Raw genomic sequence first — 26716 nt, 5'->3', positions numbered from 1 at the left:
TAACAATGTTAAGCAAGAACAAGAGCAAACTCAGAAGCAAGATTCTGTTCTCTTTTTTTGTGTATGAGAGGTTGGGGTGAGGACAGGACTGGAGGGGGTCTGGGGGGGAGTATGTTTGGTGAATATATTTGCCGTGGGAAAAGTGTCCAGGAGTAGCTTTCTCTCTCTTGATTATATTCTTAGAAATGTTAACAATAATCAGGATTTGCATAGAATAAGAGACCAGTGAATATTTGGAAATCTTCTCCTCGCTGTTTTTTATATCCTGTAACCACAGTAACAAGACTTTTAAAGGTTGTAGATTTTTAAGAAACAAATTATGATTGAATTGCTAATAAATATTGCAGATGAAATAGAAACTGTCACTGCGAAACACAGTTTCCAAAGTGCAAATGGATATGCCAGATACCCTTTTTAACAAAACCCATTAAGCCTAAATATATGTGGTCACCTTAGCCATGAAGTTATCCTTTACCTCACAGAAGAGGATTGAAGGATACCCTATTGATATCAGGGGAGGGAGAGCCCTCTAGTGGAAAATTCTCAGCACACACAGTGGAGCAGGAAAGAAGGCCCAGGAGTCAAGAAGGAACGTTCAGTTTAGTCTGGCAAGTTGCACGGCATCCTGTAAACATGACGTGACTTGCCATATTTTCCTGTTGACTTGGAAGATGTATGTCAACAAATCTGTCATGTGGAATAGTCAAGACTGCATTGAGGTCTGTACTAAGTAAGTACTCAAATTGAAATCATTATTCCTAGGACGTACAACGTTCTTCACAGCAGTCACCTGATTAACTGTGGATGGGTAAGGTCAAGGAGATGGGGACGCATTTTGGTAATGAACTTAAAAATCGAGTCTAAATTAGGTGAGATGACCCGCTTCTCCCGGGACTGTTAGGGAGAGAGTTTACTTATCTTCCCAGTTGCATTCTTACCCAGAAGAAGGCACTATTCTAACCCTGGCCTTTCCCATGCCTACCACTTGACATGGGCCATGGATATCATTAGAATTCACTGTGTTATCTTGTAACTAGAAGAAAATTACAAGGTACTTTGTCCCCCTGATCCATGACCAAAGTACATGTCTGAGATTGTAATGCCAGATATTTGCAAAAATTTTCATACTCTCAAGCTAAGATTCTATTTCTGTTGGCCTTGCATTTCTATTATTAATTATTAATAAAATGACAGGGGACTTTAAAAATCTTTAAACTTTGCAGTTTAAAATGACTTACTGGCATTAATGGTTTATATAGAGAGACTTTTTTAAAGCATTGTGTGGGAAGTACACGGCTTTATATGTGCATTCATCCATGTGTTTCTAAAAAACATGCATCATTGGGTTGGGGCCCTGTGCTCAGAGCTCTGTTATTGACCATCATCATGAGCCCTTCTCAAAGGCTCAAAAAGCACATTTTCAGGGTCAGAAACCTGACTCTGAAGCTTGTTCCCTTCAGAGCCTATGTAAGATGTATCATCAGTGAATGAGAGTCAGCCAGTGAAAATGTTCCCACAGCACATTCTAGCTAAAACCGCAATTGTGTTTGTTTCTAGTCTGTAGCACTGGAAGTCTCTGATGGTCTAGTCAGCAATATTGGTTTGTCCTTTCCTGAAGAGAAATGGCTATAGCAAGGAGTTGTAAATCCTATCTACACTTAAAGGACCATTTAAGATCTCATAGCTTCCTTGCAGCCTGCTCAGCCAGATTAATATGATCATTTCTGAACTCTCCTTGGTCTTCCTCTCTGGGAATGTGGACGCTGGTCATATACTGCATTATCTAGTGGCTTAACTCCTTGCATGCATGTTCTGTCTCCCCGGTACACAGGTATGCCCTGGGGGAAGAGCAGTGCATTATACATCCTGGGTCTGGTTCATATATTTGCTCATTCATTCATGCACTCATTCACCCAGTAAGTAGTTACTGAGCCCATCTGGGGCCAGGTCCTGTTCTCTCGGGAGATATACTGGCGACCAAAACCACCAAGACCCTTATCCTAAAAGTCCTGTTAAGGTGATGGACCTTAAACTCATAGCCACAAATGAAAATTTTCCACAAGGAAAGGTAAATATAAATGTATACACTGTGATGAAAGTTAAAGAGGGAGAAGGAATATGGTATCCTAAGAGAGAATATGGGGTGGCCTTATTTAGATTGGGGGTCAGAAAAGGCCTTCAAAGTTGTGATGTTTATGCTGAAAACAAAGACATGGTATTCCCTGTACAGCAGGTGAGAAATATTTCTTGCTGTGAGAACTGTTTAACCAGCTCAGTTCACATGGCATGAACCTTGTAACTGCAGAGGACACCCCTGACTGTATCTTCTGCTTACACATCCCCTCCCGTTGCCACCAGCCCCCATATGTTCTTTCTGGTATTCCCTGGTTCTTACAGCCCATGGAGACCCCTGTGGTGTCAGCTCAAGCTACAGTGAGAGTGTTAAAGACAAAATTAAACTGGACAAATTTTAAAGATCTTACTGGCTTTATTCAGCAATTCATTAATCGGCCAGCATCCCATCTAGCAGATAGAAAGGAGCTCCAAGGAGTTATATGAAACCAAAGACCTTCATAAGCAGAGGAGCCCAGGACAAGGAAGGTACACTAGCAAACAGCGGACTGGTTGTAGTGAGGTCACTCTCCTTAGGGATGGCAGGAGTCTGTCAGGCAGAGAGTGCTAGCCAGGAAATTCCTGATTGACTGAATTAACATTCCATTTCTGGGAGAATTGATCCTATTAAGGATAAGTGTTAAGTCTTAGTTTGATGACCTGGGGCTTAGCATACCGATTCCATTTGAGTCCTATTGTCTTGTTTTTAACAGAAGTGGAACAGTTGGGTCTCAGTGTTACTTGCAGTGTTAGGACAAAATTGTTCTCATGAACATATTTATGAAGCATTTTAGCAGTATCTAGGATATTTATCCTGACTGTGGCACATATCCTTGACAGCCACAGTGTTGCAAAGTGAAAAGCACATGGCCTTTGGAATTCAGCACATCTGGGTTTTAACTTAATCCTCTGACCTTGAACAGATGATTGCATAATCTCAGTGTTGTCATCTGTAAAGTAAGAGCAACCTCACTTAAAACTCACAAGGTGCAGTGAGGATTAACGTAAGGCACCCAGGCCCAGAGGAATAGGTGCTCACTAAACCTTCACTGTAATCCCCTGCCCTCCCTTTCTTAGTTTTCTGACCCCTCTGGGCCCCAGTTTCTCTTGAGCTCCCCAGTTCTCCCCTTTGCTTCATGAGGGCATGAAGGCCACCATCCCTCCCTCAAAACCTGAATCTGCTTCAATTTTGAGATGTAATGGGCCACCCAGTAGCAGGGAGATGGTGAGCATTGGGGACTGAGCATGACTTCGTACCACTCAGAAGAATAGCCCAGGGCAAGACAGGGAGACAGGACCAACTCCTGTTGCTAGGTCTGAGTCAGCAAAGGATTTGGTCCAAGAGGGAACTGGGCACAGCAGGCAGGGTGACCATTCAGAACCTGGAGCAGGGGCCAGGAACACACAGAAGCCCAGGGGCGTGTGAGTGGCTTACCTAGGAGTCAGGAAGAGGGACTGTGATTTAGGGCTCCTTAAGTAAGACTTATGGCAGTTTGAGGACAAGAAAGAGTCCATTCTAGGTTCCCAGGGAGAGGAGTAAGCAGGGCCCAGAATCTCTCCACAGACACCTGTAGGTAATTGCATCAGTGAGATTGCCCTTGGGAACGGTGCAGGGTAAGGCAAACAAGGCAGACGGAATCAGAGGAGGAAAACCTTACAGCAGGACATCTGGCTTATCGGCAAAGTTACATGGCATTACAGTAAGCTCCCTCCTATTCCCTTCTAGGTAAGCCCAGACACTTCCAGCTTGAGAAAGGCAGATCCCAGCAATCGGAGCGCGCTGCTGGCTGATATCCAGCAAGGAACCCTGCTACGAAAAGTCACTCAGATCAATGACCGAAGCGCCCCCCAAATCGAGGGTAAGTGAGCAGCCAGGCCAGGCCTGCTGTGAGCCAAGGGCTGGCCACGTGAGGCCCACTCAGCCAGACACCCCTGACTTGCTTGGGACAGGGGCCACATTTGTTACCCAGGACACACATTGGGCCATCAGACCTGCTCACTGTACAGGTCACATGGGGGTGAGAATCAGAACTTGCCTTCCAGGTCTCAGGTCTGCAGATGGTTTATAGCGTATCTTTCATCACTCTTCTAATGCTTAACAAAACAAAACAGACCAAAAAAAAAAAAAACACCCATGGCCTCATGGTGAGGTAACTTTTTAAAAATTGGGATAAAATACATAATATAAAATTCACCATGTTGACTATTTAAAATGTCCAATTCAGTAACATTTCCACACTCACAATGCAGTTGCCACCATCACCTCTGGTTCCATAACATTTCATCATCTCTAAAGGAAGCCCCAGGCCCACTGGCAATCACTCCCCTCTCCTTCCTCCCCCAGCCCCTGGCAACCACTAAATCTATTTTTCATCTCTATGGATTTGCCTATTTTGGATATTTCATGTAAATTAAATCATACAATACATGGCCTTTTGTGACCAGCTTCTTTCACTTAGTATTAATGTTTTCAAGGGTCATCCATGTTGTAGCATTTACCAGTATTTTACTCCCTTTTATTGTTAAATAGCATTTCATTGCCTGGCTGTGCCACTTTTTTTTTAGCCATTGTGCAGTAACAGTTAAAGTTCAGTTACCCTATGGCAGCCTAGTCCTTCAACTCTATGAGAGAAAAGTTAAAGTCTCAAATTTAAATATGCAAAATTTTTGTTGTTCACAAAGAGGAAGATTTATTCAGAATTATCTCACAGGGTCATATGACTGCAGCTTTCTATGTCTTCTAGTGTGATAACAGTAAAAGGAGCTCTGTGCTTGGGCCATACGACCCATGTTGAGTTCTGATTCTGCTACCAGGCAAATCAGGGAACCTCTCTGAGGCCCATGTTTGCTCATCTGCAAAATGGGGGAGATAGGAATATCTTTTTTTTTTATTAGTATTTTGAAGGTTGAAATAACAGGTGCGTATCTATCTATCAATGTAAGATATTACTCTGTCTTCATCTATTTTTCAGTGATGTGCATGGTAGTCATTCTCAAAGATAGTCCTAAAACTATAATTATATCTAGTATACAGTCATATATGTTAATACACAACTATAAACAAATTATTATAAGAAATATTTTCAATAATTACAATAAAATTTAGTTTTTGGTTAAACCCACTAATCGGTTAAGCCCAATTAACAGCTAAGTCCATTTATTGAAACATTTGCTTCCTTAGCATTCCAGTGAGTAGGTAATATATAATGTTAACACTTAGAATTATTTGGCCATATTTACCAACCGGAGGGCACTGTACCTTAATTTCCATGCATACTAGCTTCAGGTGGTGAAAGTCTGCCAGGAATTTTTCTCTAAGCTGAATGTCTGCTCATTTTATATAGCTGGAAATTACACATACCTGGGAGGCTGTAATTAGTGACACCTCACCTTAGGGGTTCATGAATTTTCTCTTCCACAGAAGAAAATTCTGCAGGCCTTGTGGAATGAGAGCTGGGGGGAAACAGAGAAGGAATATGTCAAAGCACAAATCATTCCAGACCTTTTCTTCCTGTTTATGGTTCTGGGCCAGGCTCTGTGGACAAGAAGTTAAGATTACTGACTGAATTAAATCTATGGGTTTTCAAATTTGTCAAGTCCTTCCACAATAACAGTTGAGCTGAACTTAGGCCCAGTTTACACCTACAATGTTTGGGTTTTCTTACTTGAAAGGTGTCACCAATATCCCTCATTGTCATCTACAAAATGACAGTATTTGTTTTGGTCTTCTCGGGGTTGTCAGCCATGGGTAGTTCTTTGGTAGGTCTGGAGAGGGTAACAGGCAGGCCTGAGCGTGAATCTGCAGGGTATCAAGGCAGAGGTGTCTGGGAAAGATGCCAATGGGAACATTGACATTGGAGGTGGGAGAATGGGAAGGCTTCCCCAGGCAGTGTGCAGTGTTAGACCATGGTCTGGGGTGAGAATTAGCTGCTCAGCTCTGCTCACAGTCCTTGTCCACTTGCTTCTTCTCTCTAAAGGTTCTAAAGGAACCAACAAAGAAGGACGAAGTTCTGCAAACTCAAGAAGTGGAGGCACACCCCCAGCCCTGGGAGATCTATTTGCTGGTGGCTTTCCTGTGTTGCGACCAGCAGGCCAGAGGGATGCAGCAGGTAAGAAAGAATTCAGACTGGCTACCTTGTAATCTTTACCTCCTTAATGTAGTAGAAGCAACTGGGCAATCCTCACATGCCAGAAGTGACATGGTTTTAGTGAACAGTCATATATTAGGAGATCATGTATTTAGAAGCATGCACTGGAAGTTTCCAAAGCACAAGATTATTCAAAGCCATCTTGTAAATTATTATCCTGTTTAAATCATCCTACTGTAATAACTGAAGAATGATTTGCCGTGTTGTGTAGTGTTTAGTGTGGTGTGATTATGGCCCAGACTACAAAGTATAGACCAGAGTTTTAATTAATCATATATAATATAGATATAATAAATCACATTAGAAGATTTTAGTGATGTTACTGTGGATTCAGAGGCAATGTATGAGTTCTAATGGCTCTCAACCATTGTATCAGTTAGGAATTGCTGTATAGCAAATACCTTAAAACTTAGGGGCTTTAAACCATTTATTTAGTTTACAATTCTGTGGGTTGGCAAGTTAGGGAAGTGGTCTCTGCCGGGCTTCCTCTAGTATCTACAAATTGGGTAGATGGCTTTGCTAATCTTATATTTCTTATATCTTTTGTGCCTCTGCTGAGACAACTGGCCTGACTGATTCATTTTGTCTCTCAGTATCTAGCAGACCCTTCAGGGTTTGTTTTCATGGTGGTGGCAGTGTTCCAACAGAGAGAACAGAAATATATGAAGTCTCTTGAGGCTTACTCTTAGAACTGGCACAGTATTAACTCCTACTGCATCGTCTTGTCCAAAGAAAGTAACCAGGCCAGCCAATGACAAGGGGAAAGAAATTTCACCTCTTGATGAAAGGGACTACAAAATCATATTTCAAAGATCATGGAATCAGGAATGAGTGGAGAACTGAGGCCATTTTTTCAGCCAGTCTGTCACAGCCATTTGTGTTTTAGTGGGTGCCAGATGTTTCTGAAATCACTGCATTAAAATTAGGTACATACATATTTATTGTGTACAAAAGGTATTTTTCCTATTACTGAGCTCTTTAGCCAGCAAGGTGAATAAACTCCCAAGAATTTCATTAATCCAAGAATATCAAGCCCCAAACACTGCTGGTGCTGAATTGTCTGCATGTGTCTTTGCCAACCTTCTGAATGAATGGGCACAGTGGTTGTCTGACATCATGGGGTACATTTGCTGCCGTCACCTATTGATAAAGTCCAGCAAAGACACAGACTCTAGGATGCTTTGAGATTCGACTTGAACCATTTCATTTCCTTATTTTTGCTGAGAGTTTGGCGAGCAAGAAAGAGCTGAGGTCTTCCTGAATAAAGAGAGCTGGCATTCCTCGGTGCCCTCTTCTTTTTCAGAATTCCTGAGTGGTATCAAACAAACATCCTTTAGGATATAAAACTTCCACTCGTTCCTCTTCATGGAAATAAAGATAGGATAAGTAACCCCCAGTCAGGCTTTAACAGGGACCAGTCAGAGGAAGCCCACGGTATTCCTACTTATCTCCAATAGGACACAAGTGTCAGAGGTTTGAACCACTGTGTTTGTGAAGACAAGAATTGATCTCTTTAGAGGGGGTCAAAATCTGTAATGAAGTAACTGATGTTGCTTGTCGCAGGATGGAAACTCAAGGACAGTAGGTGGGCTCATGGACTAGGTGCCACGTCAGAGTAGGACAGACCACAGCAGGCGGTGCATCTCTCTTCTCTCTCAGGACTCTCCCAGAGAAAAGGATTTCGGCCTTCACTGCCTCTTTCCTCATATCGCCTACCACTTCTGCTGGCTCACTGCCTCCACTCCACTGCACTGCTCTTCCTGCTGTTCTCACACACACCAAGCATGTCGCTGCCACAGCCCCTTGGACCAAATGCTCCCTTGGCCCGAAGCACTCTTCTTAGGTGTCCGCATGGCTCACTCCCTCCCTTCCACCATGCCTCTGCTCAACTGGCATCTGATCAACCTATCAATGAGGCTTTATTCATCATCCCTTATAAAATATGAGTACCAACCCCTCATTCAGTATCCCGTCTATCTTGATTTATTTTTCTTGTTTTACTTACACCATCTAACATATTATATATTGCTGGCTAGCTTGTTGTTTTCTGTCTTCTCCTAAACGTAAGCTCCAGGAAGGCAGGAACTGTGTTTTGTTCACTGCTTTATTAAAAATGCCTGGCACATAGTAAGCGGTAATAAATGTTTGTTGAATGGAATGTGTATGTGTGTAGTCTGGCTGCTTAGAGCCATTAGGCCCACAAGCACGGTGTCCACAGCCTACAATACTTTTAGGGGCCAATGAAAATGTTAAAATTACTTTTAAAATCAGAAAAAAAAATTTCACTGCAATTTTAAATACCTTTTAAGGAGGAAGAGGCCCACTAAGGCAAAAGGACCCAGGGTCTTTGAACGTCATAATATGGTCCTGCCTTACGGTTCTGATGAAGTGATCTTTAAAATAAAGTATGATGAGTAAACATCAGTGGCTTCTTAAGAATGCATAATGAGACATCCATGCAATCCAAGGTCTTCTGGAAACATACAGATTGAAGAGCGAAGACATATTTGATCTTTTGGTAACCCCCAGGCTCTCAAAGCTGATTCCTTTCATATCAGCAAAGCCTCCTTAATGCACTTAAGCTGGCCTTTACCCACTTGCTTTGTGGTCTCCTTTTGTGTTATTTCGGTTTCCCAGGCTAGCATTTATGTCGTAAAGGAAAGCCACCTCCTTTCCCTCCCTCGGCCCTTCCTCTCAGAGCTCTCTGCTGGCCCTGTGCTGCCTGGTTTCCTTGCCTGCTCTAGGCCCTTAGCCCCTCTTTCCTCTGTGGGTCCCACCTTAAATATGTGCTTCCAGCTGTCTGCTTCATCCCAGAGCGGGCATGAACATAAGCCAAACAAGATCTGTGCCACCCTGGCCTCTGCTGCTCATGTTATAATAAAAACAGGTTTTTGCCCATTTCCTGCTAGGCCAGCTGCCTGGTAAGCAGAGGCTCCTGTACTTTTAACTGACTCACTTTAAGGGTTTTTGTGTCTTGGATACATGGTGTCCTCAGTCACTTAAAACATCTGAGTTGGTATTCCTGGGCTGATTCTGTTCTTCAAACCTATTCTCCCTTTAAACTTCATCCAGCAAATGGGCAAATAGGCTTTGCCTTGCTTAGGGAGCTGCCTGGGTCCTCCATCTCCATCTCTGGGTGCTGTGGAAATGAGGAGCGGGACTCCCGTCTAAGTAACACTGGAGCTGCAGGTGGTGGATCCTGTCCCTGGAGAGACCAGGTGTGGGCCTTCCCCTGCTGGTCACGGTGAACCAGCCATTATGGCAGTGCCTGCCTTGGAGCCCCAGGGGAATGAATCAGGGCGGATGCATCATGGCAAAGACACTATCTCTTCTGACCACCTCAGAGAAAATCCTCACCAGAGGAATAATGATATAATCACCCTGCCATTCAAGAACAGCCATTCATTCCAGAGCTGAGGCCTGTAATAAGTAGTGTTGCCCAGGTGACTGTCACATCATAGCCACAGGACGGTCACCCCTTCGGAAAGCCTGACACTGCCAGCCTGCCCACTTAGCTTCATCCCCAGCCACCTCTACCAACCCTTGCTCTGGCCAGCCTAGCTTTCGGCATCAAGTACTTGAGGGTATGTTGAACTAGCACCTGGCTGGGTAAACACACACTGCAAACTCGGACTGAAAAGCTCACCACTGCCAGTGGGTGCTGGGGTTTACAATCTGATGTGAAAGCTGTGTTTCCTCTTCTGAAGCACCCAGAAGTTAGAGGTGTGAGAAGCAACCTTTTTTTCAAGTGTTTTCCACATGTTTTCAAGGGGGTTATAAAATATAGGGGTGCTGAAATGGGGGGAAATGCATTCGATATTTATTTGGGAGGAATTTTTTAATTTGCCTCTTGCGTGGACAAAAACATATTTAAGCAGTGGTTGCAACTTCTATGCAGTGAACAGGGAGAGACACAGGAAGAAGAGTAAGAATTAGCAGTATGGTGACAGGGCATGCAGAGAGTGACAAAGCCCCTCCCAGGGGGCACCCTCCACCCCAGCCTACCATGAAGTCCACCAAACATAAATGCTTACTTTAAGCAATTTGTTGTGGTTGAATTAAAAGGAAGCATTAGATTTCAAATTGGAATTAATGTGGTGAAGGATCTATGCATGAGGGAGCCTGATCACCAGGAGACAGTGAGTCCCTTGGAAGTGGACAGAAGTCTTTGGAAAAGGAAGCTTTGAATGTTCAGAGGCCATGGACCTGTGAGATTCAAGGTCATTTGACTGGAGACCCCCAAGGCACAGTGTCTTCCCCTGACTTCTGAGTTACCTATATATTTAGGGAATCATAAATTTTCAGATCTCAATGAAGAAACAAAGTCCTTGTTTACAAAATGCTGGGAGTAAGGAAAACCTCACTAGCAAGGAGTCTGTGACTGGCACACCTGAGGATTCAAACTAGGGTGTAAAAGGTGGTTGACCTTGTGGGTAACAGTTAAAGAGAGTGAGGGCAGCCTCGAGATGAGGAAGGATGGAGGAGGTCAGAGCAGTCCTGGGCCCCGGGCTGGGAGACTGGGAGTCCTTGGCAGGCAAGGGCAGGATTGGAATGAAGATGGAGGCTGGTGCTGCACAGCAGACAGTCTGGTGGCCCAAGCTGGCTGTCTTGGAGGAGCGCAGCACATTATTGCTGGTGAGGACCTTGGGCCTGGTCCAGCTGGCCTCTCAGTGGACAGGCAAGAAGAGAAAGTCCACACGGTCACTGAAGCATTCCTCATTGCCACCCACACACCTGATGTTCTCCTTCCTCTGCTGAGCTAACTCAGAACTTGTCTCACTTCCAGGTGGCAAGACAGGGCAGGCCCCTGGCTCCCGCGCACCTTCTCCTCGGCTTCCCACCAGAACTGTCGCTGGCCCACTGAACCCCCCTGCGTCTCCCAAGCTAGGCAATGCCTCCGATGCTCAAGGCGCTGCCAGGACAGTCCCTCCTCGCCCGGGCGTGCCTGCCCCGCCTCCTCCCACCCCACCCCCACCTCCCCCGCCTTTACCCCCACCCCTGCCCCCTTCCTCCGCCATTAAATCTCCTCTGGTGTCCCCACCTGGCCCACCGACGAAAGGGAACCCCCCAGTGATTGCACCCCCTCTGCCCTTCGCACCTCCCCCCACCCCTCCTCCACTGCCCCCAGCCTCCATTCTCAGTGACAAGGTGGTGAGGCCTCAGTTAGCCCCCTTGCACCTACCGCCCATCCCACCTCCGCTCCCTCACCTCCCACCTTGTGGGTATCCAGGGCTCAATGTGAATGCTGTCAGCCCCAGCCAGGATGTTCGGGAGCCTCCTGCCCTGCTTCCCCCACCGCCCCCACTCCCCCTTCACGCCTCAGGCACCCCGAGACCCTCTATGCCTGTGTCCCCTTTGCCAGGTGCTAACAACAGCAGTGAAGCCCCACCCCCACTGCCCCCTAAGTCCCCCAGCTTCCAGGCCCAGCCCCCCAAGCCCAGCGGGCAGGCCTTGCCTGCACCAGCCACCCCTTTGGGGTCTCAGCTGTACCTGCAGAGGAAGCGGCCTGGTCGAGGCCCAGGTAAGCCCAGCCAGAGGCCTGCTCCAGAGGATCACCTGGGACTGCCTTGGAGTGGCCTAATCTGGGATTTTGTTTTAAAACAGAGCTTTTCAGTGCCCCTTGTATAGTAAAAACTGGTTGTGTAAGACTTTCTTTTGGAAGTATTCATGTTAGACGCAGGAAACCGAGGGTGATGGAAGCCTGAAGACTTGTCTATTATGCAGATCACAGATCACAACCCAAGGATTCTGACCTCTTTGTTTTGCCGTTAGTAACTGTGTGACCCTGGGCAATAACCTAGTCCCTCTCTGCATCCTTCTCCCCATCTGTAAAATGGAGATAGCAATAGTTCCCACCAGCCAGGGTTGTTGGAACAAAGCCTTGCAACAGTGAATTCTAGCCAAAGGTAATCTATTCCTACTATCATTATGCAGATTATAAAACTACTCCGTGGGATGGAGGAGGCTCTGGGTGCAGTTTGTTTCTAGAATCAGCTCTTCTATTTAATTTTTGCCCGAGTTATTACAGTCTGGCTCCCAGCCAGAATCTTCACTCGCCTTCAGTAGATTGAATTGGCACTTGCTTATTTTTGGCAGGTTCTCCACCTGACTCAAGAAAACTGAGGGTCTGTATTTTGAGCCAAATATTAAAAGTTATTCATGTGTCCAGCAGAGAGGATTTTGGATTGAGTATATATGCCCTCATGACTGTGATTTCTGTGTAGTGGTGAATTTTCATTCGCCTTTGGTGTCCTTCTGGATGGAAAGCACACGTGCATCCATGTACATCCACAGCCACACACACCCTGCAAACACACTCACAAACATCCATGCCCACACACCCCCCCCAACACATACCCACACATATACACACACACATATTTCTAGGCCTTTCAGAAAATCTTTTGATGCAGGAAGTTTCTTAAGTTTCCTTGAGTTAAAAATAATACAGGCTCATTGTAGAGTGAACAGAAAGAAATTGAAATCACCCATAACATCACCTAGAAAAAGAACTGTCATATTTGGATGTGTTTCCTTTCATTTTTTTCTGAATATATCTACATATTTACATAGTTAAAATACTATTTTGTATATGTAACTTTCTATTCTGTTTTTATTTAATATTATATTAAAATTCTGTCAAATTGTTCAATTCTATAAGTGTATTAACATGATAATCAGTATATATCAAATTTCTAGTGTTAGATATTTAAGTTGATTCCATTTTTTGTTATTATGTATAATATGGCAGGAAATACTTTTATAGCAATTATGGTCTATGTTTTGGGTATTTTTTTAAAAGATAGGTTCCTGAAAGGGAATTCCTGGGACAAAAGGCAAGAATATTTTTAAGGCTTTTGGTCACAAGAAGTGATGCTTTAATCATTCTCCTTTTCACTGACTGGTCACCGTAAAAGCCAGCACTAGTACTGGTGAGCCACTTGTAATTCATAAATGTTCATGGGACGGTGAAAAAAGCAATGCTTTAGAGTCAGAGATCTGAATTCAAATTCTGCTTCCCCACCCACTCCTGTGTAACGTCATACTAGTTTGTTGGTTTTTTTTGACAAATGGGAATAACAATAACACCTTTCAGATAGGATTATTACAACCATTAAATGAGGAAATTGTGCCTGAAATGTGCTTTGCATGTAACTGGGCTCAGCAGCTCTTTCCTTCTCTCCCATCATGTGGAGGGGCAGCTTTTCATCCAGAAGTGGGGCCAGCAGCCCTGTAGCCCTTTTAGTCTGCTGTGGGAGCAGGTGAATCCTAGTGGACCCCAGTACCATGGAAGGGAAGACAAGGAAGCAGGAGGAAGGAGGATGGGGAGGAAGGAAGGCAGAGGGGCAGGGAGCTCTGATGGAAGCAGGTGATGGGGAGCAGCACCCCACCGGGAGCCTCCATCCTCTCCAGAGTCAGCTTGAGGCCAGGACATGATGCTTGTCTGGCCTCTTCCATTGTGTCTTTGGATGTGAAACTTAGTTTTCTGTCAAAACAAAAAGAATAATTTCTGTTTCAGGCCAACTAGGGGGGAAAGAAAGATGCAGTAATTGTTAGTATCTTGGCACAGATAAGAGGGGTGCAGTTGTCATTTCAAGAAGTGGGCTGAATAGTAGCATGTCCACATTGATGCGCCAAAACAGCTGGTTATTTCCAAACAGGTCGTACACGAAAGTATTGGCAAAGGAGAGTGAGCTTCCCACAGAGCTCATCAGGGAAGGCTGGGAAGTAGGTGGGATTGAGCTAAGCCCTGGTGGGTGGGGTAGCCTTAGACTGGAAGGAGCAAAGAGGGTCTGCAATGCAGGGGAGCCAGTGTGAGCAGGAACACAGGGGCAGGGGCAAGCCCTCCACAGCTTGTTCACCTCGCCTCTGCGTGAGCCTCACCTGCAGAGCCCTTCCCATTCTCAGGATGCTGCAGCAGTTCATTGTCTCTGGGCCACAAACCTGATGATGAGGGATGCCATCATCATCGATGTCATCGCAGCAGCTGACATTAGTTGTGCACTTACTATATGCCACTAAAATCAACTGGTTTGTCCCTCTCAACAACCCTAGGGGTGTATGTGCTATTATTCCCATTTGACAGATCAGGAAACTGAGGCACGGAGTTTTGTATACTATACCAGTGGGAGAACGGGGATTTACTCCCTGGCAGGTTGGCTCCGAAGACTGCCCTTTTACGCACCACATCGCATGATACCAGCAGTTCCCGCTACCTTCCATCTCATGGAAGGTTACAGCCTCTGCCAGCCCCATTGCTGGATCTGAATACACTGTCATCTTCTCTAAGGAACCAGTGGGGGAAAGCTGAATCCACCCCCAGCACCCCCTGCAAGATCACCCACCACGGAGCTCTCCAGCAGGAGCCAGCAGGCCCCAGCCTGGATCCCACCCCAGCCCGGAGGTCAGCTGCGGAATGGAAGCCTGCACATCATGGGTAAGCAGGACCCACGTCTGCCATGCTGGCTGCTGGTGAGGAAGCAGGTGCCCCTGGCCCTGGAGGGAGTTTGCCAGTCTGTGGAGCTGTCATTTCAGGCCCACACTGGGCAAGAAGAGGGGGGTCACTGTAGCACAGAGCAAACTTGAGTTCCCTTGAGGCTTTCTGGGAGGGTTCCAGACCCCACTCTCCAGCCTTCTGACTGAGATTAGAGAGAAGAAATAAAACTCTGTGAGTGAGTGTCTATCCCCTTGGAGAAATCCATGCATAAACCTGAAAGAGTGATTTGGACAAGATGAGAGGATGGATGAAAGTCTCACCAGGCAGAGGGACAATTAGGGCAATAATATGGAAATAGGAAGGAAAGTCACCTGGGGTCAGATGTGATTAAAATCTTGAGATCCCCTCATGGGCTGAGCTACTGTCAGATGCAAAACCAAGATTGCAAAGCAGGGACTCAATTCTTTAAAGAGCCACAACACCCTCTCCTGCCATCAGGAGCTCTGGGCAGAACCTGATTGCTTTGGGGAACCCAGGTCCCCAGTGGGCACAGGCCATGCTTCCTCCCACCAGCCAAGCTGAGGACACCTGTTCTGCACTCCCCTCCCCATCAAAGCCCTTCCCAGGGGCTCAGGCAGGACTTAAGGCCACAGGGACCTGGCTGGCCCCTCATTGCTGCCAAGTTCACCACCTCTGACTGCGGGCCCTGGGCCTCCCTGTTGCACTACTGCTCCCTGGAGAAGCTTCGTTAAGATGTGGGTGAAGGTAATTTGGAGTGGTAATGGGGAGAAGCTGTTGATTTCACTTTTCCTAATCCCCTTTGTCCTAGCTAAACAGCAAAAATCGACAGTGGGTGGATATCTTAGGGTAAATAACTTTGCCATTAAAACCCTTGTACTGGGCAGGCTCAGCTCCTGAAAATTACCAAATCTTGGGTCATCACAGTAACCAGAGTAACTTTGTTATTTCCCATGTGTGCAGATGACTTCGAGTCTAAATTCACATTCCATTCAGTGGAAGACTTTCCTCCTCCTGATGAATACAAACCATGCCAGAAGATTTACCCCAGCAAGATCCCCAGAAGTAAGTGTCACCTTGATAAAACTCCTGGTTTTCCCTGACCCTCTAGAATTAGGTGCTCAGTGTGTATTGATTGGCTGCAGGCTGTTGAAAGGATAATGTCATGTGGGTGAAGGTAATCTGGGGTGGCATCTGATTGCCAGATACAGTGTCAGGCACACCTCTGGAAGTTTCACATTTATTTGTCCCAATCCCCAAGGATTCATTTAGATACTTTTTACAGAACACCAGTGTTAGTTGTTTGGTGTTGGATTTGGGTATCTAAATTTACCACTTACCCTCCCCTCCATGGGGCTTTTGACTAGGGAGCTAAACACTCCCAAGACAACAGTGAAATGGGCTACAGGAGCTTTGCACTAATAGTTGGTGAAGAACTCCAAAACCCCCAATTCAGAACCCAGGCAGATTGTGAAATGGAGAATGTCTTTAGGTGATGGTTTTGGACTTCAGCTACACATTAGAATGACTTAGAGAGCTTTCAAAACTTCCTAAGGACAGGCTGCACCTAGAACAACTAAATCAGAATATCTGGGGGGGACCCAAGTGTCAGTATTTCTGAAAGCTGCCAGGCGATTCCAGCTCTGCAAACCTCAGCCCAGTGAGAGTCGGCTTCCTCCTGACCTCACCATGTGACCGAGCTCCCAGAGAGGCCTTCACTTGGCTCTCCTGTTCAGCCCTAAGAGTGGAAGGGGAAGACACTGGCAGGCCTTACCCTCGGGGTCAAAAGGGCAAGTATTTCAGAAGCACAGGAAGTAAAGAAAAGCAAGGTGGGGTTTGGCTGCCTGGGGATGCTGCCTCTTAGTTAACATGAGCCGGTTCTTGTCTAGTGCTGAGCTGACCGGATTGGGAAGACCTGGTTAGAGGGGCACAGAGTCAGCAACAAGGGGTGAGGATCAAATGTGTTCCCCACCCCACCCCTGAGTAAAGCCCCCACCCAAGCATCTGTAAGCCAGCGTGCAAACATCAGCAGTGTCAGGGGTTAGCTGACTGGGAGCCAGGCCCTTCGACCCTCTCCTTTCAGAGGGACCTGCTGAAAGGGTTCAGGGTTCAGCTTCTCTAGGGTTCAGCTTCCGGCAGAGCTGAGCAGGGAGCATGAGCTTGCTCTCTGCTCAGGACAGAGGTCCTCCTGGTGTCAGCCCAGGCAGGCCTTTCTCAGCTGGCCTGTGGGGTTGCACGTTTAGACAGATGTGACCTTGTGTGCTTTTAAAATAATAATGTAAATACGAATACGCTGAATAAGGAGAGAGAGAGAAAGGAGCAGGAGGTAGATGTGAGGAGGGAAACCCCTGCTCACCCGGGGTTTACACAGATCATGAGGCCATGGGGGCAGGAGACAGTGTGTGTGAGTGTCAGTGCAGCGGACTCACGGGAACTGCCCTCTGAGCATCCAGCACCAGTAAGTACCTCCTGTGCCCGCTCCTGCGCCATAAGTGTGAGAAGTTCGCTGTGTCACCATGAGTGTCTTCATCAGTCTTTGAAGGGCTAAGAGCACCATGGTGGGTGTGAGGGGATGTGGAGGGCGGGGACCTGAAGGTGTAGCACGAGGGAACATTTCCACGTGGACGGAGAGGTATTCCAGGCTGAGCACAGCGGGGACCCAGGAAAGAGGCAGGCAAGTGCTTGGGGCATTTAGGGACTAGGAGCAAGTCCTACCTGGTGTGTAAGGGGCCGAGGATAAGACCACACATGCTGCCAGCAAGGGTAGGTTTGGTGGGACAGAGTGCCAGTAGGTAACAGCCCTTTTCCTACCATGGGAAATGTTCACAGGAGTCAGACAGATGAAGATCTGAGAGCTCGTGTTGTTGGACGGCGCAGCGGCCAACCCCCGAGGCCTGCGCCCTGAATGAGACTCACTGACGCCCAGGCAGGGTGGCTGACTCCTGAGGCCCTGGAGGTGGCCCCCCCCTGCACTCACAGGGCCTGCCTCACAGAGCTTTCATGTGGCCAGGAAAGCAGAGCAGAGTACTGCTCCATCAACAGGCACCAGATTTCAGACAGGACCCAGAAAGGCCAGGCTGCACAAGGCTAGCTCCCGCTCCTGAGCTCACCAAAAGAGGGCAGAGAGGCCACGAGTGTTGAGTATGGGGAGTGCCACAACACAAAAAGAGGGCAGGCAGATCTGCTTCCTCCTAACCTGAAAGACGCTTTATCCCTTCTAAGGCATTGGAACTTGAACCTACAGGCATAGGAATACTGTCACTAAATACTAACTACCGCCACCAGCAAAGTCAGTGATGCTGTTGTAGACCACCTCAGATATTCCTGGCACTGTGCGAGGGGGCTTTGTGCACCTTATCCTAAGTCCCTAATGCAGGAAGTTTCACCGAGCAAAAGGAGGCCCAGAGAGGCCAACTGACTTGCCTAAGTACTCACAGCAAGCTAGAGGCACAGCCAAGAATTTCAAACCCAAGTATGTCTGAGCAGAGCCAGTGCTGCTCCCACACAGCCATGGTGAAGTCTGAGAAGTGACGTTATTAGACCTAGGTTGAGACGGATAACCAGGGGCTTGATTAGAGACCGAGGTCAGAGAACCTACAGGAAGGCTTTTATAAGAGTCAGTGGGATAGTGTACTCGCTTCAGCAGCACGTATACTAAAATTGGAATGATACAGAGAAGATTAGCATGGCCCCTGCGCAAGGCGGGACATGCAAATTTGTGAAGCATTCCATATTTTTAAGCAAAACAGAAGGAACGAAAACAGCGGTAGATTCATAGACACTGAGAAGTAACTGGTGGTTACCAAGGGAGAGGAGCTGGGTGGGTGGGTGGGGTGGGGGAGGGGGGTAAAGGGGCACCTTTAATAATTCACACAGTATAAGTTGGTCACGGGGACAGTAGTACAGCATGGAGAATATAATCAATGACTCGTAACATCTTTTTATGTTGATAGTAACTGCACTAGAGGGGGTGAAGATTTATATGGGTAACTGTTGAACCACTATGTTGTACATTTGAAACCAATGTAAGATTGTATATCAATGATACTTCAATAAAAAAATTTTTTTTAAAGAAGTCAGTGGTATAGTAACTACATTAATTGGGGTGAGGGTTTAATAATGTATGTAACCCTTGAGTCATTATGTTGTATACTTGAAACCAATATAATATTGTATATCAACTATACTTTAAAAAAGAATCAATGGGTGGGAGTCTGGACTGGGGTGAGGGTGGGCAAGGTTTAGGGATCAGATGGTGAGAGGAAGTAGGGAAGTGGAGGAGCTGAGAATCCCTGAGGATCTGCCTGGGCCTGGACAGGGATGTGGCACCAAGAAGGAGCAGGAAGGCCATGGTGAGTTGAGGTGCTGCATAGGGGAGATGTTCTGGGGCAGATGGAGTAGGGTGTACACAGGTCCAAGGCTCAGGGGTAAGCTTAGGAGTGGAAACCAATGACTAGGTTTGTCAGTCATTGGTTTTGAGGTGGAAATAAAAACCAGAGAAGCACCCAGTGTCAGCAGAGTAAATGAAAGAAACCTGTCCATGTGGTCAGGAGGATAGGATAATGAACAGGGTCAACTTGGCACCTCCCAGAGATCCAGGACCGCAGAGGCCTTTAATAAATGAGATTTGACCCCAGTGACCCAGACAGATGGCTATGGGGAGAAGTAAGGAATTTCTCTTTCTTATACTGTCACCAAGTTATAAATCAAGAATATGTAGTCTTGATGATTCATTACACTTGTCTGTGGTGTAGGAAAACCTGTGCTCTTGGAAAATACGCACTTAGAGAATGTGTGAGGCCCATCAGTAGTATACCTTCAGGCTCATTTCCTTTCCCTAAGCTGGGGTTGCTCACTGGCCATCTTCATGCCACAAACCTCCCTGCTCCCTGTTATGCCCAGACTGCAACACGTGGATGTGACCATCTGGCCGCTGGGGCTTTTCAATTGGTGACCCCTACCCTACACCAGAGGTCAGTAAATATTTTCTCTAAAGGGCCAGGGATGACTTAATTGAGGCTCTGCAGGCAGTATGGTCTCTGTCACAACTACCCAGTTCTGCTGTTTTAACATAAAAGTGGCCATAGACAATATGTAAATGAATCGGCATGACTGTCTACCAATAAAACCTTATTTACAAAAACAGGCACTGGCTGGATTTGGTCTGCTGACTGTATTTTGCTGATCTCTGCCCCAAACTATTCTAGAGAAGTATTCTTAAAATTTTCTTTCTGTTATACAGCCTTTCTCAGTTATATGCTGTGGAGTCTTTCAACCTTCAGACTCAGTAAATTCGCATCTAACCTTAGCTGTGTTTTGAGCCCATGGTGTGCAGCCTGGTCCCTGAGGACAGAAGAAAGGTGATGGTCCATGCACCTCTCCAGCAGTGTGTGGTGGACAGGCTGTGCTGTTTCTCCTCTCATCGCAGAGGCATGTCCAAATCATTGCCCACACCCAAAGGTAATCTCCTGATACTCAGGAAGGTACAGTTTAAAAAAAGAAAAAGAAAACCTATTAAATGAACTGACATCCTACAGACCAGAACATGCATTTGCAGTTTCAGAAATAAGATATGGGTTTAGATTGATGTGTCATTGGTGGACATGCAATACTCAAGTAGCCTCCTAGTACAACTAAATAACTGTGTTCCTGGCATCCCTGTGAGCCTCAGGGTCAAACCTTGTCACTGTATCAGTAGGAGTCTGATAGGGGTCCTGCCTGTCCGGTTCCATTTCTCCTTACCATTCTCCTGCTCACCACTGACCGGGTTCCCCAAGGTTAGAGTTCTTTGTGGTCTGGGAGCCATGCTGGCTCTGTCAGATGAGTGTTTCCACGCTCTTGTGAAGCAGCTTTGTCTGTTTCCTCCCACTTGCTTGTTTTCTTGCTCTTCTTCCAACACACATGCCGAGTACACAGATACCTGATGCTTAGTGACTGCAGTCGCCATCTGCCCTCTCTCCATTCTGCAGTTATTAGCTGTTTTCTTCCTTTGGTGGGATGATTTTGCCTAGCTTTTTTAAATTTTTTAAAAATGCATTAGGTTCTCAGTAAGTTAAACATAGAATTACCCTATGACCCATCATTCCACTCCTGGGTATACACCTAAAAGAATTGAAAACAGGCATGCAAACAAAAGTTCATACACAAATATTCACAGCAGCACTATTTGCAATAGCCGAAATCTGGAAACAACCCAGTGTCCATCAACTAATGAATGGATGAACTAGTTGTGCTCTAGCTGTGCAGTGGCCTATTGTTAGACAATAAAAAGGCATGAAGTACTAGCACTTTCTACAAAGTGGAGGACCCTGGAAAACAGAAGTGAAAAAAGCAGACAAAATGACCACATACTGCATGAATCTATTTACATAAAATATCCAGTATTTGCCTATATAGGCAAATCCCTGGAGACAGAAAGTAGATTTAGCAGCTGCCCTATAGGAGCTGGGGGTATGGAGAATGGGGAGTAATGGCTAATGGGTACAGGTGATGAAATGTTCTGAAACTAGATGGAAGTGATAGTTGCACTATGTCGTAAATGTACTAAACATCATTAATAGTAAATCTTATGTACATTGTACCACATCACACAGAAAGTGAAAAAAGCCCTACCAGGAGGACTCTTAGGGGAAAAATACATAGGTCATAAAAACTTATTCACATAGAGATGGGAGGAAGAGGACCACCAGCATCATGTGGACAGAAACGTCCTGATGCCCGGACCCACTGGAGAGATTTAGATGGAAATGAGTCCCTGATGTGCTCTTAAGAAATCTAGACTTTGATGGAGGAAGGGAGGAGAGCCAGAAAGTAGAATGGTGGTGGGGAGAATGGAGAGCTGTTGTTTAGTGGGTAGAGAGGCTCAGTTTTGCAGGATGGAAGGCATTTTGGAGACTGGGTGCATAATAACGTGAACATAACATTACTGAACTTCAGCACTTCAGGCTGGTGTTCGCAGCAAAACCTTCCCAATCATGACAGTTTAATGGAAAGTGGCTGGTTAAAAATTTGTGTTTACATCCTAACTCCTTTTTTTTCTTTCTGTTTTTAATTTTGGTTTAAAAATACATCAAATGAAATTTGCCATCTTCACCAAATTTGAGTGTACAGTACAATAAATAGTGTTAAGTATATTCATGTTATCATCCACTCAATCTCCAAAACTCCTTCCATCCTACAAAACTGAGACTCTCTGCCCATTGAACAGCTCGCCATTCTCCCCACCACCATTCTACCTTCTGGCTCTCTGAGTTTGACTGCTCTGGGTACCTCATATAAGTAGACAGTATTTTACTTTTGAGACTGGCTCATTCCACAAAGCATAATGTCAAGGTTCATCCATTTTGTGACATGAGTCAGTATTTCCTTCCTTTTTAAAGTTGAATAATATTCCATTGTACATGTATGCCACATTCTTTTTTTTATTGAAGTATAGTCAATACATAATATTATATTGGTTTCAAGTCTACAGCACAGTGATTCAGTAGTTGCACACATTATTAAATCCTCACCACCACTAGTGCAGTTGCTATATGTCAACATAGGAAGATGTTACAGAACCATTGGCTATATGCTCCATACTGCACTTCCGTCCCCAAGACCAGCTTATATTATGATTGAGAACATTCATGCCCCCTCATCCCCTCACCTTTCCCACTCTCACCCCAGCCCCTCCCCCATGTATACCACATTCTGTTAATCAGTTCATCCATCAGTGGACAGTCAGGTGCTTCACCTTTTGGCTATTGTGAATAATGCCAAGAACACGGGTATAGAAATAACTCTTTGAGACCCTGTGTTCAATTATTTTGTGTACATACCCAGAAGTGGGATTGCTGGATCATATGGTAATTCTATTTTTAATTTTTTGAGGACCCACCACACTGTTTTTTGCATTCTCCATTCCCAATGACAATGCCCAAGGGCTCCACATCCTCACCAACACTTATTTTCTGGGGTTTGTTGTTTTGTTTTATAGTAGCCATCCTGATGGGTATGAAGTGGTATCTCATTGTAGTCCAACTCCTATTTTAAAATACTTATAGCAAAACTAGCCTCTGTTATTTCATTAGCAAAGAAACTCCTCCATCAAGCATATTGGTGACTTGAACAGTACTGGGTGGTTCATGTCATAAAATCAAAGGATTTGCTGTCCCAAGATTGAGAAAGTCAGTAGATACAGCCAGTGGTGGATAAGTTACTTCCACCTTTGTGGAGGGCAGCTGCGCAGTAAGGATTGCTGACCCGTGCTTACCTGAGTGCTTACCTGAGCCATATCTGATTGTCACTGTTGACTGCACCCCTTCATAGGGTGTCTTCCTGCATTCCACTCTCTCACCGCTATTCCTGTCTTTCCAGGTTACTCTTTTATTCCTCTGAATCACCAGAGGTGCTGTAATACAGACATACTTCCTTTATTGCACTTTATTGTACTTCGCAGATACTGAATTTTGTACAAATTGAAGGTTTGTAGGAACTCTGTATCGAGCCATTTGCTCTCTTCGTACCTCTGTCATATTTGGTAATTCTTGCAGTATTTCAAGCTTTTCATTATTGTATTTGTTAAGTTGATCTGTGATCAGTGATTATGACTCCCTGGAAGCTCAGGTGATGGTTAGCATTTGTAGCAATAAAGTATTTTTTAGTTAAGGTATGTACATTATTTTTGACATAATGCTGTTGCACACTTCATAGACTACAGAATAGCATAAACATAACTTACACACATTGAGAAATCAAAAACTTAATTTGCCCTTACTTGATTGTGATATTCACTTTCTTGAAGTGGTCTGGACCTGAACCTGCAATATCTCCAAGGTCTGCCTGTATCTATAAAATATCTCCATTGACCTACTCTGGCCCCTGAGACATTTCTCTGCTCCTTTTGCAGTCAATGCTACCTCCATTTCCTCTCCTCCTGTCCTCGCAGGCATGCTCCATGCCCTATCTTGGTAAGGCCCCTTAGCAAACCCTCCAAGTGGCCAGATCCAGTGGTCAGAGTGTCAGCCACAATCCATCGTCACTCCTTCTGAAGTGTGTCTGCTCTTAGATACCTGACAGCCTCTCCTCTCTTCTTTTCCTGCATGCTCACCCTCCTTTTTTTTTTTCCACCAAAACTTTTGGAGTCATTTCGGGCTTATTTTTTTCTCTTCTGCTCCCACATGCAACTCACCAGTAAACTCTAGAGGCTCCTCCTTTGAAATGCACTCCCAACCTGCTCTCTCTCACCTCCCCTGCCACTTTCCCCCCTGGCCTAAGCCACTGTCATTTCTCACCTGGAGGCCACAGGAACCTGCTAACAGGTTTCCCTGCTCTTCGTTGCAGCCTGAGTGATTCATCTAAAGCCCAAGTCGAGTAAGACCAGTGTCTGCTCCAAATCCTCCAGTGAATTCCTGCCTCACTCCAAGTCAGAAAGTCCAATCATGGCTCCTAAGACCACAAGCTGTCCACCACCACCACCACTCTCCCCCACCTCATTTTGCTCCAACAACACATATCACCTGAAATTTGTAGAATATTCCAAGCACACTCCCTCCTCTGGGCTCTTTGCCCATACTGTTCCTTTTATGGGACACTTTCTCCAAACACCCAGGGGATTCACTCCCTGCCTCGTTTGGGTCTTTGGTCAAAGGTACCTTGTCGGAGAGGTCTTCCCTGATCAATGTCTGTAAGATAGCAGCCCTTCCAGCCTCATTACTTTTGTTATCTTCATGCTGCCTTATCACTTTCTTCAAAGCATTTGTCAACTCCTGACACATTATGCACCTGTCTCCTGTCTCCCCCAATACAGTGTAAGCCCTGGAGGACAGGAACAGTATCAGTTTTATTCACTGGTTGATCTCTAGCTCCCAGAATGGGGCCAGGCACACAGACACACAATAACTGCTTGTTGAGTTAATAAATAAAAGTGTCCACACCTATATACATTGCTCAACCATTTACAGAATAAAAACTTTGAGAATGGCACAAATCTCCAGCAATGGGGTTAAATGAATTAGGACAGAGCCATGAGATGGAGTGCTGTGCATCAGGAAGATAGGGTGGTTGAATATTTGGTGATGTGGCAAAATACTAACACTAGCTTGAGAAGTAAAAACAAAACAGAACCCAATATACTCAAAGTATGTAAAATAGGACCAAAATTTAATTAAAAAAGAAATGATTCTGTAAATCTGTATGGAGAGGGAGAAGAAGTTAACACATACAGAGAAAAGGAGATTAGAAATAACAGTCCCTAAAGTGTAAAGTGGTTCTCACTCAATAATGGAATGCTGGGTGATTTTTATTTTCTTTATTTTGTCCAAGTGTTTAACAATACACATTACTTTTAATAATCATTAAAAACTAATTTTAAAAGTCCAAATCATTGGGAGAGTGACTATGACTAGCTCACTCCTGGTCTGAGGCCCGAGGTATGTCAGGCGACCCCTCTAAGTTCTGCACAAGCAGGATGTGGTTGAGGAAGGAATGACGGGTCTCAGACCAACCTGAACTGTGACTTGACAGTGAGGAAGGAGAGGAAAGGCCAGATATGCAGTTTATAAGGTTTAGATCTGCCTAATACTAAAATTATCATTTCCAGTGAAATGATTTTTTTACTGTCATTTTTTTTTTACTTCAAGACTGTGAGAGACCTCCAGTGTTACAATAGGAAAGGCACCTTGAGGTTGTTCAGCCCAATTCCTTCATGTACAGCTGAAGAAACCCAGAGAGAGGTAGGATGACCTGCCCCTGGTCACCGCCGGGGGCAAAGCTTTGGTTCTCTGCTCCATGTCTGGTGTTCCCAACACCACACTGTGCTAGCTCTCCACCTTAGGCCATGTGGACCAGACCTTGGAGAAACCGTGCTGGCCAGAGCTGAGGGTAGATGTTCTTCCCCTAGGAGCCCACCTTCTGCCAACAACCTTCCCAGCCCACATGAATTGCACTCCAAGTCTGGCAGATAATCCAGGAGGCTGTCAGAGACCCGCTCTAATACCCAGCCCAGTTCGTAAACCCTTTGGGACGTTCTCCAAGTTCCTGCAGTACTTACTCTCCTGTTCATTGGCTCCAGAATGGGTGTTTTTTCTGACATGAAAATATCTCTGTGCCTAGGGAAAGGTACAAGGCTGGCTTGGTTTACAAATGACAAAAAATAGAGTTGGAAGCCAGCTTGGTCTTCAGCTCTGCTCCTTCAGCCCAAGCACAGACTTCCTTCTTTAAGCCCGCAGTTCACAGAGGTCTTTGGCATAAGGGCCTTGAGCAGCAGTTCCCGCAGCCCAGCTGACAGTGACAGTGTGGCAGGGCCTCTGGTAACCCAGAGGCCATAGCAGTGGCCACTCAGGCTGCTCTGGGTGCAGACGACGCACAGGACTGGGGAGAGACGTTAAAAAAATTTATTCCTGTAAGTGTGATACCAAAGGTCTGAAAATCACTGTTTGGTGAATCAGAAATACTATTCTGTGAGAAAACAGCCCATAAGGACTAGGCCAGCAGAGTGGCTCCACTTCTTGAATTCTAAGAGATTTTAGTGGCATCTCCTAAGGGAAAAGCCTCTAAGGAGGTATTTGAATTGAAAGCACCCTGAGTCACCCTATCTAGCACCCGGCCACCCACTTCTAACAGCAGGAAAATTCCCTTTACAAGATGGAGTGTTTTCCTTCCTGTTTTATGAAGAAATTAATTGTCCATTGGCTGTGCTATGGTTTCCAGTCATATTTATGAACACTCGTGGGCACTACTTACCTGTGCAGAAGCCTGTTTCACTGCCCAGTGTTTCTCCAAAGTTGGGATTCTGCCCCTCATGTGACATTTGGCACTGCCCGAAGACATTTTTTTTGTTGTTACAAAAGGCCTGGGCATGGGTAGAGACCAGGGATGCTGCTGAACAGCCTACACCACAAAGGCACTGCCCTGCAAAGACTCACCCAACCCACTGTCAGTAGAGCCAAGTTAAGAAACTCTGGCCCAGAAGAAGGCTTTTCTCTAATAGACTGGTGTTTCTCGAATCAAAGAACAATCC

The 26716-nt window shown here is 45.6% G+C and overlaps 1 protein-coding gene and 1 non-coding gene across 7 annotated transcripts in view; both read left to right on the top strand.

The window, feature by feature from the left end:
• The window catches only part of WIPF3 (WAS/WASL interacting protein family member 3), a 100313-nt gene that overhangs the window by 67621 nt on the left and 5976 nt on the right, over positions 1–26716 (top strand). For 5 of the 6 annotated variants that reach the window (XM_073238658.1, XM_073238657.1, XM_073238656.1 and 2 more), the window contains 5 exons: positions 3839–3971; positions 6090–6221; positions 11047–11781; positions 14551–14697; positions 15679–15780. In XM_073238658.1, coding sequence (XP_073094759.1) covers positions 3839–3971; positions 6090–6221; positions 11047–11781; positions 14551–14697; positions 15679–15780 — 1249 coding nt within the window. Of the gene's footprint in view, positions 1–3838; positions 3972–6089; positions 6222–11046; positions 11782–14550; positions 14698–15678; positions 15781–17544; positions 18548–26716 lie in introns of those variants that run through there. The other variant, XM_073238661.1, reaches the window with a different exon arrangement.
• Positions 18346–18453, top strand: LOC118966954 (U6 spliceosomal RNA). Its single transcript, XR_005053711.1, has one exon. It is a non-coding gene; the product is annotated as a U6 spliceosomal RNA (small nuclear RNA).

The sequence above is a fragment of the Manis javanica genome, chromosome 6 (assembly GCF_040802235.1).
Source record: "Manis javanica isolate MJ-LG chromosome 6, MJ_LKY, whole genome shotgun sequence".
Classification (NCBI taxonomy): Eukaryota; Metazoa; Chordata; class Mammalia; order Pholidota; family Manidae; genus Manis; species Manis javanica.
The sequence above is the reverse complement of the archived record's forward strand: the minus strand, read 5'-3'. Positions and strand labels throughout refer to the sequence as shown.